Source organism: Lathyrus oleraceus, chromosome 2, assembly GCF_024323335.1.
Source record: "Lathyrus oleraceus cultivar Zhongwan6 chromosome 2, CAAS_Psat_ZW6_1.0, whole genome shotgun sequence".
Lineage (NCBI taxonomy): Eukaryota > Viridiplantae > Streptophyta > Magnoliopsida > Fabales > Fabaceae > Lathyrus > Lathyrus oleraceus.
Window position 1 is genome coordinate 224,591,024 of NC_066580.1, and position 15,643 is coordinate 224,606,666.

The 15,643-nt window shown below is 35.8% G+C and overlaps 1 protein-coding gene and 1 long non-coding RNA gene across 2 annotated transcripts; both read left to right on the forward strand.

Annotated features, from left to right (window-relative positions):
- Positions 1–2,951: 2,951 nt before the first annotated feature.
- LOC127118963 (uncharacterized) lies at positions 2,952–5,074 on the forward strand. The gene is made up of 3 exons (XR_007802489.1): positions 2,952–3,290; positions 4,307–4,490; positions 4,852–5,074. It is a non-coding gene; the product is annotated as an uncharacterized LOC127118963 (long non-coding RNA).
- An 808-nt stretch (positions 5,075–5,882) lies between these two features.
- Positions 5,883–6,466, forward strand: LOC127122678 (uncharacterized). Its single transcript, XM_051052978.1, has 2 exons — positions 5,883–6,132; positions 6,225–6,466. Exons 1-2 carry the CDS (start codon positions 5,883–5,885, stop codon positions 6,464–6,466), a joined length of 492 nt encoding a protein of 163 aa, XP_050908935.1.
- The last annotated feature ends 9,177 nt before the right edge of the window (positions 6,467–15,643 follow it).

The window sequence follows — 15,643 nt, forward strand, 5'->3', positions numbered from 1 at the left end:
ACACCACATTTTCCACTCCAACCAATTTCATTTCCATATCATCTTTGGTTCAAACACCATAAACACCAATTCTATTCAGTCTTCCTTTCTTTGTCCATATTAGTTTTACGAACTACAGAGCTCTGACTTTCTCATTGCACAATGAGAATACGTAGGCACGAGGATTCAAATCCTCTGTGAGCATATTTATTCTTTATCTCTTCTTTCATATCCCATCATTAGTTCTATGAACTACGGAGCTCTGAATTCCTTATTTCACTATAAGGATACGTAGGCATGAGGGCCCTAGTCCTCACCGAGCACTTTATCTATTCCATTATTTTTCCCTTATTCTTTTGTGAGTAATCCTTAGGTAGTAACACCCATTTGAGGATTATCCTATGCTCAAATGGGTGTTACTATCTAAGGATTACTCGCAAAATAATAAGGGAAAAATAATGGAATAAATAAAGTGCTCAATGAGGATTAGGACCCTCATGCTTACGTATCCTTATAGTGTAATAAGGAATTCAGAGCTCTGTAGTTCATATAACTAATGGTGGGAGATGAAAGAAGAGATAAAGAATAAATATGGTCAGAGCACTGTAGTTCGTGGAACTAATGCGGGCAAAGAAAGGAAGACTGAATATAATTGGTGTTTGAACCAAAGATGATAGGAAAATGAAATTGGTTGGAGTGGAAAAGGTGGTGTAAAAAGTGATATAGAACTGATTGAGGTGACAAAATGGTGATTGAACCAGATAATGGTGTTTGAACCAAAGGAAAAACTTAAAGTGTAATGGCAATTTATTTGATGTGGTGTTTAAACCGGATGGTAACTGGATTGTGGTGTTTGAACCAAATGTTGAAATAATGTGTTATTTAAACCAGATAATGGTGTTTAAACCGAAAGGTAATATGAATGTAGCGTTTAAACCAAAGGTTGTGATAATATGGTGTTTGAACCAAGGAATATAATAATGTGGTGTTTGAACCAAGGAAATAGTGTTTAAACCAAAGGATGGGCTAAAAGTGGTGTTTAAACCAAATGGTTGGTGTTTGAACCGGAGGAGTGGTGTTTAAGCCGAAAGGTGGGTGATGATGTGGTGTTTCAATCGGATAATGGTGTTTGAACCTAAAAAATGGCGTTTAAACCAACGAAATGGTGTTTAAACCTATAATGTAGTGTCTAAACCAAAAGGTCAGTGTCTAAACCGGAAAAGGGGTTTATGACAATGAAAAGGTAATGGTGCTCAACCAAAGCAATGGTAATGGTGTTTAAACCAGGAATAGTTGTTCAAACTAAAGCAATGGTGTTTAAACCGAAGAGACGGTGTTTAAACTGAAAGGAAAGTAGGAATGTGGAGTTCAAACCGGAAAATGGTGTTTAAACCAAAGGGACGGTGTTTAAACTGAAAAAGTGGTGTTTAAACCAAAAGGTTGGTGTTTAAATCGGAAAAGTGGTGTTTAAACCAAAAGGGAAATTAGAATGATATTGCACAAGACTTGGCAGTCATTTGATTTAAACCCTGTTGGAGCCTATGAGTAAAGGTGAATACTTTGAGAAACTGGGTTATTCGTCCCGTACTCAAAGATATTCAGAATGAGGATAGGAATGCTCCTTCTCACCCCTTTTTTACTACTTAAGGCTCATGGCATGTGATACTCATCATAACTGGCAAGTTACTGAAGAATACTCTCATTGTTTTGTGAAGAAGAGACTTGACAATCATTTGATTCAAAGTATAATAAAGTCTATGAATAGAGGTGAATACTCTGAGCAACTGGGTCATTCATCTTGTACCCAAAGATTTCCAGAATAAGGATAGGAATGCTCCGTCTCACCCCTTTTCTATTGCCTAAGGCTCATGGCACATAACTTGAGTAATGATTGACAAGTGTTAATACACCTTTGTTGTGCCTGAACAGTAGTCCACTTTGTCTGCAATGTGAATGCCTTGAACTGACTTGAAGTCTTGAACTTGAATTTGAATCTTGAGGTCTTGAGTTCCAGAGATCCAGTACAACTTGAACACAAGGGGCTTGCCCTATCAAATCATCAAGGGTCTTTTTATCACTTGCACAAGCTTGGGAAATTAGCTTAGTTCAAAGGATTTGGTTGATCAAAGAAAACTTTGATTAACACAACCAATGGGAATGAAGAAAGATCAGTTGAATTATGTACACACTATACCTAAGGGATTAATAATTCAAAGTATACCAATTGATTCTACACAAGCCCTAAAATAAGGGAACATGCCATGGGTTAGGTGCAATTTAATCAAAGAAATTAACATTAAAGTTCTAACAAGAAACAATGATTAAAAGATCAAATTAAACCTAAAAATTATGAACGAGATTAATTATAATCAATTAAATCTCTTAATCAAGAATTCTAATTCTAAAGCATGAAAGAATTCAAAAATTAAATCAAATCAAATAATCAACATTTATCATGTGCAATTAATAACTTATACCTAAACTATAAAAAGTAGGTTAAATCATATATTTCTATTAATTTTTCAACAATTAATCAAGAGTTAAACTATCCAATTAAATCTAAGTTCAACTAATCATGTTAAAAAAACCTAATTAAAACTATCAATTAATTTCTATATCGCAATGCACAATTATTAAAAAGAATAGAAAAATAAAAAGGAACAAAAATATTAAACTGAAGTGCCAAAATAAAGTCAAACATAGGGGTATGAAACAAGAACAGGGGTGTATCTAGCGCTGGCCCAAGTCAGGGCCCAAAATCTCAATCAACAATGAAGCAAGAGTGTGAATCATGGGGGAGGGTGTGAACAACATGAAATTTGGCCAAAAAGCCTAAGATCACAGCAAGGCAATTCTGAAGGGATTGGAGAGTGACTCAGCAAAGCCAAGGGACACATGTGTAAGAACAAGCATGTGAAGCACATTCTTCACGTGTTAGAACTCAGAATTAAATGAAAATTCAAATATGAAGAAACTCTCTCCACCTAAGCTCATAATTCCTCAATGTCCAAAACATTTACATCACCTTCTTCACCTTTTTGCTATGAATCCCAAAATTACAGTGAAGCAACCTAATTCCTCATCAATAATATGAATCAAAGCCAAATGACAAAGAACCCAAATTAAATCCTACTCTCTCAGAATCAAAGCCCTAGAGGTTAGGGCTTTGATTCCTCTAACCTTCTTCTACATTCAGGTAACTCGTATGCAATGAAATAATGAAGAAAACATACCTCCGATGCTGAGAATTACTTCAACGAGTTGTTGAATCAGAGAAGATAAAGCTTACGTTGAGGAATCACTTAAACCAGGTAATTCTTGCTCCTATCTTTCTTCTAATTCTTCCTCTTCTAAAGATCCTTCTTCTTCTTCTGAAACGTGTTCTTGAGATTATGCTTTGAGATGTGGTTCGTGTGAAACAGAAGATGTAGAGAGATGAATTTGTTATAGAGTGATGATGAATTGGTGAATCGTGAATGAATGAGAGGTTGAGCTCTACTCCATTGAAGCTTCAATGTGAAGCTTTAATGGAGTATTTCAAATGAGCTTTGTGTGAATGAGAGGTTATAGAGAGTGAATTTTTTTGGAGTGAAATGATGAAATGAATGATTTAGAATTTTGATGAATCATGAATTTAATGAATGGTGAATGAATAAGGTGAAAACGATGAAGATGTGAATTTATAGTGTGTAGATTAACAGAGCAATTCAGCGGTGTTAATTGATTGATGGAGAAACTTGTTGGATGTGATCATGGAGTTAACTGTTAGTTAGATTCAGTTAGCTTCAGCAGTTAAAAATGAGTTAGTTAGTTACAGTGAAAAATCTCAGTTAGTTTCAGCTAAAATGGAATGAGTTAGACTCGGTTAATGTAAATCTCAGTTTTCAATTTCTCTGTTAAATGTGAAAACTAATTAGTTACTTGCAGTCTGAGTTAGTTTAATCATTTGTTAAATGTGATGTTAAGTGAAAAAGTCAGTTGGAGTTAATTGTTAAACTGAATTTTAATGTGATGTTAATTGAAAAAAGTCAATTGATGTTATTATGTTAAGTTGATGCTAGATTTTGAATGATGTATAGTTATAGGTCTGTTGATGCTTGATTGTTGTTGGTCTGCCATGTTGTCAAAGATTTTGTTATTGTTCGAGTTTGTACATGGCCATGCTGATGTGAATTATTGCATGATGGTTAGCTTGATTATTGATGTTGAAATGGTTACAAGAATATTTGTTCATGCTACATGATGGCTTGCTCGATTTGTTTTTGATGAATGGTTCTTCCTTGATTATTGCCCTGCCCTGACTTGCTGATTTTGCTCATTGATGCAGGATTATTATATTAATGCAATGGCTTGTTGCTCATGCTGCTGTGAAACAGTTATTGTAGGGTTAAGACATGATTGGCTGCAGCAGGAGGTGAATGTTGGCATGCTCGATGTGGATGCTAGGTTTGATGTTTGATGGTTGATGCATGAAAGTATTGTGATGCTCATGTATGTGTGACTATTGTGAGGTATGTTTGCATTTGTTGTAGGGCTGTTTTAGGTTATGGTTGCTTGGATTATGCAACATCGTAGTTAGGCTAGGTTTAAAATGGTAATGTGTTTCATGCTAATGTGATGCTTGTAATGTTTGGTTTTGCCTAAGTTGGTTTGAAATGGTTTAGGTTAAATTGATCTGTTGGTTTTGGTATTGACATGTTAATGGTTTTGAAATGCAATGTTCCATTTGTATGGATGTTAGGTCCATGTCTTGGTCATTTGGTTTAGAATATGCTATGGTATTGACATGTATGTGGTTTAGGTTATGAACATGGTTTAAATCATGACATGCCTTAAATGACAAGTGGTTTTTGGATTTTGTAATTTTTGTAGGTGATGGATAATGCGAAGGTGATCCTAACTTGAAGACCAAGGAAATTAGGACTTAGGGATTTTGAAATGATGAGCTGACTTTGGTCAACTGGTTAATCAAAAAGTCAATAGTTGACCAAAAGTCAACTTATGCAAAAATTATGCATTTTCTTTATAATTTTTCAATGCAATGTATGTTGGACAATGTAATCAATGAATCTTGCAAATGAAGTGTACTTTCTTTGATTAAAAATGTTCTAATGACACAATGAAATAATTGGATTCAATTGACCATTTTCTTCCAATGAAACCAAACTGCAAACAAGAGCCTTTCATGAATGAATGAAATTGAAATCCACTGACCATGAAATGATTTGACCAAATAAACAATGAATCTTGGACCAATCGACTTTCAATTGAACCTTGACACACAATTAGACCAATGAATGACAAGAGACTTAGATCAAATGATGACCATGAGAACCAATTGCTGAAGTGTGACTTAGATCAAATTAGACCAATAAAAACACGCAATCAAAGAGTGGAGTGTGAATGAATGTAAGCATATCTTAGACCAATCATATGGCACCATGAACTAGGGGTTAGTTAGTTCAAAGTTAAAATCCAAGAAACAACCAAATGCCTCAAACCAAGAAGTAATCCACATAAGCAATGCACCGATGCCCTAAGCCACACTAGGATTTACACCCCCTATAATCCTCAAGATCAAGGATTAGGGTTTGGTATGGAATGAATACCAATATGCAACCTCCAAGGGCTCTTTACAATGATGGGCTCTTTAGAATGATGAACTAGGGTTTTTCACCTTGATCACCATGATGGGCTCTTTACAATGATTGTAGCATCACAACTCCTAGGGCTTGATCCTCAAGCAAACCCTAGGTCCTTATTAGGTATAAACATTCATAAACCTTTGAATCTATGATGATGTTAGTATGCTAGATGAAATGGATGTTTATGAATGTAAATGGATCTCAAACCAAAAGATTAGATAAAAATGAAAACGGGAGGGAAAATTTTATGGTACGACAATGCCTATATATGTCAAATTCATGAAAGACATCATCTTCAAGAAACGCAACATTGACACTGAACCTATACTTTTAACTAAAACTTATAGTGCTATTTTGCAGGGCATGAAGATTCCAGTAAAAAAGAAGGATATGGGTTTGGTCACTATTCCATGCGTAATTGAGGATAGAAAGTTCAATAAGCCATTAATTGATTTGGGAGCTAGTGTGAGCCTTATGCCTTTGTCCATCTATAGGAAGTTGGGAATAGGTACAATTCAGATACCAGAATGACACCCCACTTTACTGATCACTCGGTAAAAAGCCCTTATGGTATAGTAGAATATGTTATGGTGAAAATAGATAAGTTTGTGTTTCCTGTTGACTTTGTTATTCTTGAGATGCTTGAAGACGAAGAGATGCCTCTGATTCTTGGAAGGTCGTTCTTAGAAATAGGGAGATGTATGGTAGATATTGAGGAGGGAACCATGACCCTCAAGGTTTATGATGAAGAGATAAAAATTGTTGTTAGGAATGCTATGAAGTACAAAGATGATGAGGGGACAAGTAGGTTAGTTGAGGTGTTAGACACAGTGGTAGCTTAATCTATTAAGAGCCAAATCCCCAAATTATCGTTTGGAAAGAGTTCTTAGTTTATCAGCCCAAGAAATAAAGAAAATGAGGACGAAAAAGAGAAAGAAGTGTTAACCACGTTGGAAGCACAACCTCAATGTGTGAGATCAAAACCACACCGATGGGAGGATTTATGAGTTCCATTGGAAGCTAAGAACAAAAAGGAATCTGAGACAAATGCAGAATTGAGGCAGTCACCTGAGAATCTGAAGTATGTCTTTCTAGACATTGAGAAAATTTGACCGACAATAATAAGCTTCGGGCTAAAGGAACCAGAAGAAAATAAATTGGTATAGGTGAAGAAATACAAAAGTGTCATGGAATGGACCATTGGAGGCTTGAAAGGGATTAGCCCCACAACATGCATGCATAAGATACTGATGAAGGATGATCACAAACCAGTGGTACAACCCCAAAGGAGACTAAATCCAACAATGAAGGAGGTAGTGAGAAAGGAGGTTGTGAAGTTGTTGGACATAGGTTTGGTTTATCCAATTTCTGACAGATAATGGGTAACTCTCGTACATGTGGTTAAAAAAAAAGAGGAACAACAGTGATTCTAAATGAGAAAAATGAATTGATCCCCACTCGCACAGTAACTGGATAAAGGGTGTGTATTGATTACAGGAGGCTCAACATTGCAACATGGAAATATCATTTTCCTTTCCCTTTTATTGATCAGATGTTATAGAGACTCGCCGATCATGAATACTATTATTTCCTAGATGGATACTCGGGGTACAATCAAATTGTTGTTTTCCCCGAGGATCAAGAGAAGACAACATTCATTTGTCCTTATGATATTTTTGCATACAGAAGGATGCCATTTGGGTTGTGTAATGCACCTGCTACTTTTCAGAGGTGTATGAAATCCATATTCGCTGACATGCTTGAAAAGCACATGGAGGTGTTTATGGATGATTTTTCTATTTTTGGTTCTTCTTTTGATAACTATTTAACTAACTTGTCTCTTGTTTTAGAAAGGTTCCAGCAAGCTAACTTGATTCTGAATTGGGAAAAATGACATTTTATGGTAAAAGAAGGTATAGTACTAGGGCCTAAAATTTCCCACCAAGGAATAGAAGTTGACAAGGAAAAAGTGGAGGTTATTGCAAACCTTCCTCCCACTGTGAATGAAAAGGGGATAAGGAGTTTCTTGAAACATGCAGGGTTCTATCGCATGTTTATTAGAATTTTTTTCAAAAATTGCCAAGCCATTAACATATTTGCTTGTAAAAAACATGCCTTTTACTTTTGATAAAGAGTGTAAGGTGGCATTTGAAACTTTGAAGAGTAAGTTAGTTTCTGCACCAATTGTGGTAGCCCCATTTTGGTCTCTACCTTTTGAGATCACGCGCAATGCTAGTGATACTACAGTGGGGGCTGTGTTAGGACAAATAAGAGAATTTTTTTACATGTGATATATTATGCTAGTCATGTTATTAATCATGCACAGATGAATTATGCAACTACCAAAAATGAGTTGTTAGAAGTTGTTTATGCTTTTGACAAATTCAGGTCTTATTTATTAGGGTCGAAAGTCATCGTCTATACTGACCATATTGCTTTAAAGTATTTGATTGCTACACAGAATTGAAGCTAAAATTCTTAAGATGGATACTACTTCTTCAAGAGTTTGATCTTGAAATCCAGGATAAAAAGGGGTGTGAGAACACTATGGCGGATCACATGTCCCGCATGTCCCTAATTAAGGAAACAGAAGAGACACACCCTATTAAGGTTGTCTTTTCTAATGAGTGCATCTTGGACATTACAGGTGTTCCATGGTTTGCAGACTTTGCAAACTATTTGGTAGGTGGAGTTATACTTGATTATTTTGATTCTAACAAAAGGGAAAAGTTTGTACATGATTGCAGGTTGTATTTGTGGGATGGTCCATTCCTTTATAAAAAGGGGGGTAGACGGGTTGGTTCGAAGATGTGTTCCCGAAGGAGAGCAGGGGGAAATTCTCAAGGCTTTTGATGATTCAAAATATGGAGGACACTTTAATGGAGATAGGACAGTAGAAAAAGTCCTCAAATATAGGTTATATTGGCACACTTTGTTGAAAGATTCTCATTTCATTGTACAAGAATGTGATAAATGCCAACAGACAGGTAACATTTCAAAGAGGAATCAGACGCCCCAAAATTCTATGTTGGAGGTGGAATTGTTTGATGTATGGGAAATATATTTTATGGGACCATTTCCACCCTCTTTTGGTAAGAATTATATTTTGGTGGCGGTTGATTATGTGTCTAAGTAGGTAGAAGCTGTGGCATTACCCATAAATGATGCTAAAGTTATACTGGAATTCCTGCAAACGAATATCTTTGCAAGATTTGGGGTTCCAAGAGCCCTAATAAGTGATGAAGGTACACATTCTCTGAATCTCCTCATGGAAAACATGCTGAGAAAGTATAATGTGAAGCACAAAATTTCCACCCCCTACCAAGCTCAAACAAGTAGGCAGGTGGAAGTGTCGAATAGACAAATCAAGTAAATTCTAGAAATGACTATGAGTGCTTCCAAGAAAGATTGAGCAACAAAGTTGGATGATGCATTATGGGCATACATGACAAAGTTCAAAACACCCATAGGTATGTCTCCTTATTAATTAGTTTATGGAAAGGCTTGTAATTTACCTCTAGAGTTGGAACACAAGGTGTTGTGGGCCACAAAATTCTTGAATTATGATATATCCAAAGTGGGGGATTCTAGAATTCTTCAGCTCATTGAGTTGGATGAGTTTAGGAATCATGTTTTTAAGAATGCCAAGATGTATAAAGAACAAACAAAAAAATGGCATGATCGGAGGATTCAAAAGAGGGTATTTGGGGAAGGCCATTTGGTTCTCTTGTTTAATTTAGGTTGAAGTTGTTCCCTGAAAAATTGAAGTCTAGATGGTCTGGTTCGTTCACTGTTCACAAAGTATTCCCACATGGGGAAGTTAATTTAAAAAATAATACGAGTGGGGATACCTTCAAATTCAATGGCCAAAGGATGAAACCTTACTGTAGCGGTAAATTCATGACCATCAAGCTATGGATAAACTTGACGTCAGTAAAACTAGAGTCGTCACCGCACTTTTATTGTTTCCAAAGGAAAAGGGAAAAGTACGAACAAAACCCAAAGATAAGAAGTTTTCAAATCAAAACTAATAAAATGTTAGAGATTACAGGTAAGGGGGTTGGTTACAGAGAGGGAAGGTGTTAGCACCCAAAGTGTCCTAGGTACTCCTAAGGAGCCGTCTTTTTTGTGCATATGTTTTGGTATAAATGTTGTTTGATAAAATATAGAGTGAGGGGATAAGAAATAGAATTCATTAATTATATTTTTGTGTTTGACAAGACCTTCGGTCTTATGCCTACATACTAACATAAAAATGAGGGATCAAAACCCCGTAGTTCATGGTAAAAATTTCAAAGAAGTTGGTGAATTAATTTTAATAAAAGTTTAACAAGGAAAGACACAAAAGGCCAAATATTTGAATGAGGTTATTAGTTCTTTTTGTCCTTTTGAAATTAAAGTCAACATAGTTAAGTTTATTCACAAGTTTGATTTAAGAAAAAGTTTGAAAATTCAATGGCATAAAGCCAAAGTTTCTAATCATTAAAACATGTCTAAGTTTTTAAATCACAAGCAAATAAAGTTTTTGAAAAGAGGGAGAGGTTTTGAAATTTAAGAAGTGTGAGGAGATGAAGGGACTATCCTAGACAAAAATTAAAAGTTAAGAGTTGAGAAGATATGACCAATGGGATGCAATCCAATAGACAAGAATGTCATATAGAAACCCAATTTCCTTTGGACTTTAGCAAGCAACAAGCATAAACAATATCCAAGCAAACCATATGAAGACCAAGGAATCAAATAAAGATAACCATAACATCCAAGAGAACATTCCAATAGCTAGTAGTTTTCAATATCTTCCAATGTATCAGATGAAATATTCCGTGATCAACTCAAGACAATCATCAGACATAGACAATAATAACAATATAATGATTAGGCATAGAGACAAAGTAACAGATGAATCAAAGGCATTCAAGGTCTTGCATCAGATGAAAGGCATAGTCAAGGATATCTCAGTCTCAGATAGTGACATTAGCCAAGTCCTTTAGCATAGGAAATGTTGCCTAATTCTAAGTCCAAAAGTTCATATCAAGTCCAACAGCCCACCAAGATGTTTTTTTATGTTTTTTTGTTGTTATTAGGTGTTTTAAGGTCCTAAGACCACAAGCAAAACAAGAAAATTAAACAATATATACAATCACAAGATATGACTCAAGTGAGCAAAGTGAAAAAGGACTTAAACATAAACAAGTTGAATGAAATGTAAATGACAGATGAATGATAAAGGTACTTGAAATTTAAAATGCATAAAGTAAATGACTTGAAAGTAAAGCAACATTAATCAAGAAGTTTGTCAAATATTAGTGAAGAGTTTTAATTGATTAAGTCATTCTTTGGAGAATACTCAACCATTCATTCACAAGTATGAGTCCATGAACTAAGACATCATCTATGAGAAGGGCTCCAACTTGGATAAATCAATAAGTATGCCACTAGCTCTCATGAATGGAAAAAAGGTCAAGTTTCCACACAATTCCATGAAGAATGAGAGACTTACAATCTCACTTACTAGAATGATATGCCTTGAGGGACACATTTAGCTCTATGTTAAGCAATCGTAATTGGACTTATGTAGAAGTCACAACTATCTGAGGACGAGCAATAAAATATAGTTGTTAATGCATTTTAGAGATTTGGTACAAAGAACCAAACTCCTAAAACATACCGCGCACTAAAAAAATGGGAGGGACCTATCTCAGTCAGATTTATGTTGATTCATCTGACACAAGGTCATTGATGAATCAACTAGCATTTAAACATTAGAGAAATCATTGGTCAATGAAGGATTGGGGAAGAATAGGGATGAAGATGAAGATGGGAGGGGAAATAGAAAACCAAATTGATCATAGGAGGAATTTCATCTGATCAATACTATCCATTCATTTTGGGAAATGAAATGTACATTTCATCAATCCCCTAAATCCAATGGTATTGATAAAACAAAAGTCAAATCAACCATGATCAAGGCCAAACAGAAAGTTAAACATCACAAGACCATAAAAATGGCTCAACCTAATTTTTAAACAATTACACAATTAAAAATCAAATTAAAAATGAATTAAAATGCATTTTTTAAATGGACAAAATCTCAAATCCCTTCAAAACACCAAATAAACGGCTAAGAGATTTATCCTAGGTCAAACAAGGTCAAAGGACCTTAGACAAAAAGTTTCATAATTTTTGGAAAGTCAGAAGTATTTTAAAAATATTTAAAACAAGTCAAAAATCATTTAATTCATGAAAAATATCAATATTAATCCAAAAATTATTTTAATTCAAAATATGGAAAAGGAAAATATTTAAAGATTTTTGGTGAAAGTCGCATATATTTTGGATTAAAAATGAAAATAATATGAATTAAACAAAATAAATGGATTAAATGAAAAATCAGAATTAAAAAGAAAAATAGAAAAAATGAGGGCCATCAGATCTCCCTCATTAATTGAGGTGGCATATTAGATGGCCACGTGCGCTATTCACCATAATCTTCAATCAACGCGTCAAATGGTTGGTAATCAAAACATATGGCTAAGTTTAAAACAATTCAAACAGATCAGATGGCCAGGATGCACGCCAGTACATCACCAGAGCCCTAGCTCCGGTTGTCTTCTCCTGTGGACCTCACCAGACTGGTCCACCACAACCCATCAAGAAAATGAAAAATAAGGACACTATTTTAAAGAGAAAAAGCTCAGAGCTCGAATCTGGCCTTAATTAAAAGATACGTGGATTTGAATTTTGAGGTACACGATCTGAGTTGCTTCGATTTGACCTAAAAGAAACTCAATCTTGTTGCCTATATTGGTAGGACTTCAGACAACCAATAAACAAGAAGAATGGTAGAGAATTGAGAGAGAATCGAAGGCTTGAATTTTTGGAAAAATCACCTTCGGTTGCAATGATTTGGCTGGATCTTGATGCAATTCCAATTGATTCTTCCTCCTCTTGCTTGCAGTAATCAATTGAGATGAAAATGGCTATGAATCCTTGGAGTTTCAATCCCAAAACAGAAGGGGGAATTCAAACTAGATTTCAAATAAATCTTCAAGGAATTCTATGGAGTAGGGTTCTGAGTTGGCTTGGCAAGGCTTGGGCAATGTGTGTGTATCATTTCTGAAGCAATGCACTTGTATTTATAGGCTATGGAATTCCGTTCTGCACCATTTGAAAATTGACCAAAAATAGAAATGTTGTACATGGGAAAGGAATTAGGCCCAACCAATGATGCAATCCACTTCTAATTCGTGTGCAATTGATACTGAAGTCATCACATGGAAGCATGCAAAAGGAATTAATCACTTGAGTGCAAAAGTTGCCAAAATAAACCAAACAAAGGAACCATGCGCAAGTCCCTCAATTCTTGTCCAAATGAAGTGGTCTTGGATGCTTTGGAAATGTGACATCAAGGGGAACAACTTTTATGTTGAACACTTTTCCATATGGAGCTTGGATCCTGATGAATTTTGAGGTGGAAGTTGGAGAAATCAAACATGGTTGAAAATTTTCTAAGTACAAAGTCAAATGACCACTTCTTCCATCTTGAATAACGTTTACTATGAGCTTCAAATGAAAATGGGTTCTTCACCAAAGTTGTATCTATTCCATTCCTCTTCACTTTGGTCACAAATTTGACATCATTTGGATTTGGCATGAGGAAGTTATGGATTTTAGAAGTTGAGAAAAGTTGCTTGTTCAATGGTAATGGCCCAAAATGACCCATAATCTTTCCTCTTGGCACATGCCCTTACAAGTTTAATTTGATATTTCTCAAAGAATAAAAGTTAGAGAAGACATATTGAAACATATAATGAAACTTGTATGGCCTTCATATCATAAAAATTGAGTAAGTTATGGTACTTGGAAGTTGACCTTCTAACTAGGGCATAAACAAAATGACCTATAATCTTTCACCATAAAAAATGACCTTCCAAGCAAAACTAGCTCTTCATGCCAACATGAAAGTTGTTTTTAATATAATAAAGACTAAATTTTCTCTTGGAATCATTTTCGTATGACAAAAATTGTAGGAGATAGGGTCTAGGGAACCCCAGTTTTGACCAGTTGACTTTTTCTGATCAACCTCTTTGAACCAACTTGCAAACCTGAAGTTCATTTGATCTTTGGGACTTATGGAGAATAATATATGCTTGAGGTGATATATAATGAATTATCCCTTGAAATATTTGACCAAATGGTGAATAAACTTACTGAGGAAGTCACACAAGATACTAAGATAAATTAGGGCTTCCAAGGCAAACAAGCTTCAAACTCTTGATGAATTCTTGATCAAATTGAAAAATGAAGAACATGGGGATACATATATGATTCTTAGAAACATTGTGAAACTTTCTTTGAATGATCTCTTTGCATTGAGGGCCTCAAACCCTAGTTGTGAGCTTGATGAGGCACATGTGGACACACACACTACCTACAAAAGAAACAAAGCTACACATAGACATATATTTGGTATTTTAGTTAGTAAGCAAAATAAAATAAAGTATGATACAATTCGAATATGATTGGTGATCTATCCTAATGAAAACCCAATGAATAAGGGGTGAGGAGGATGCCAAGGTGTGATCCCAAAGCCAATGCAAATGATGAGATATCATGAGGGATCTTAGCGTCAAAATTGGGGTCTTACACTTACTACCAAGGACAAGAAATTAGCCTGGTGGAAGAGGCCCAACTCAGAGAACTATAGATTGGTCATTCGTTGAGCTATGGACGTAAAAAAAGCACTGCTTCGGAGGAAACCCAAGGGAAGTAGCAGTAGTTAAATTTCAGTTATGTGTCTTACATTCTAGTATGTTTACTTTTTCCGTCAAGAGTCGCGTGTTATAGAGCCAAACAGAAAAAATTGCACAGCTAAGGCATGAGAAAAAAAAGAGAAAGCAAAAACAAAATTTTGAAAATTTTCAACCTTCTGCCCATACGCGTATGACCTAGCTCACACGTGTATGGGGTGCCCTGTTTTTCCCTGTTTTCACGCTCTATGCTCATATGCGTATCAGTTTGTCCATATGCGTATGGTGTACGCAATTTTTTCAAAATTCATGGCCTCTGCCCATACGCGTATGGAAGTCCCCATACGCGTATGGGGAACATTAAGAGTCATGCCATTTTTCATAAAAATTGGGCCATACACGTATGGCCAGGTGATACACGTATGCAACAGTCACTTGGCCGCATACACGTATGGTACGTGATCCAAAATTTCAATTGATTCTGCCCTCTACCCATACGCGTAGGAGACATCTCATACATGTATGGCCCTGACAGCGTGTGTATGATACGCGTATGGCTCGTGCAGGGCACTATATATATTTTTCTGACATTTCCCACCTTGTGCCATACGTATTACTGTTTACTATGACATATTTTCTCTGAGTTTTTCTTGTTTTGCCATAGAATTCATTTGTAATAGGCCAGATCTCTCCTAATTTGCAACCAATGGCTACTTCTTCTTCTTCATTTCATGACTCTAACAGGTTCTTCTCTAATGAACATGAAGAACAATACTTTTCCTTACTTGACATAAAATTATTGAGGAAAGGTATTTTAACCTTCACTCTGACCAACACCATGATATTCATGTTGTGCTGAAGCACCATAAATTGACTTATCTAAATAGTCGAATCCAACTAGTGGCTAAGGAGCTGGTATTGGAGTTCTACGCAAATGCCTACCGACCTCTTCTGAAAATGCTGCTGCAGAACCTGAATTGATTTCTTGAGTCAGAGGAAAAAAATCTAATACAACTAGAAAACGGTGAACAAGTTACTAAAGATGAAGTTTATGGAGCCGAACTGCGAGTATCAGCTAATGAAGACATCTTCTAGGACTGGTTGGCCTTACCGAGCGATGTTGGACCGCTTGGCACATGAGAAATGATATTGGAAGCCTGCTTCTACCCCGATTCCTAGGAAGCTGGCTATAGTAGATCTGGATGTTGTCTCGAAAGCGTGGACTTACTTCTTGTGCCACACTCTGGAGACTAATCGGAGTGGTCATAT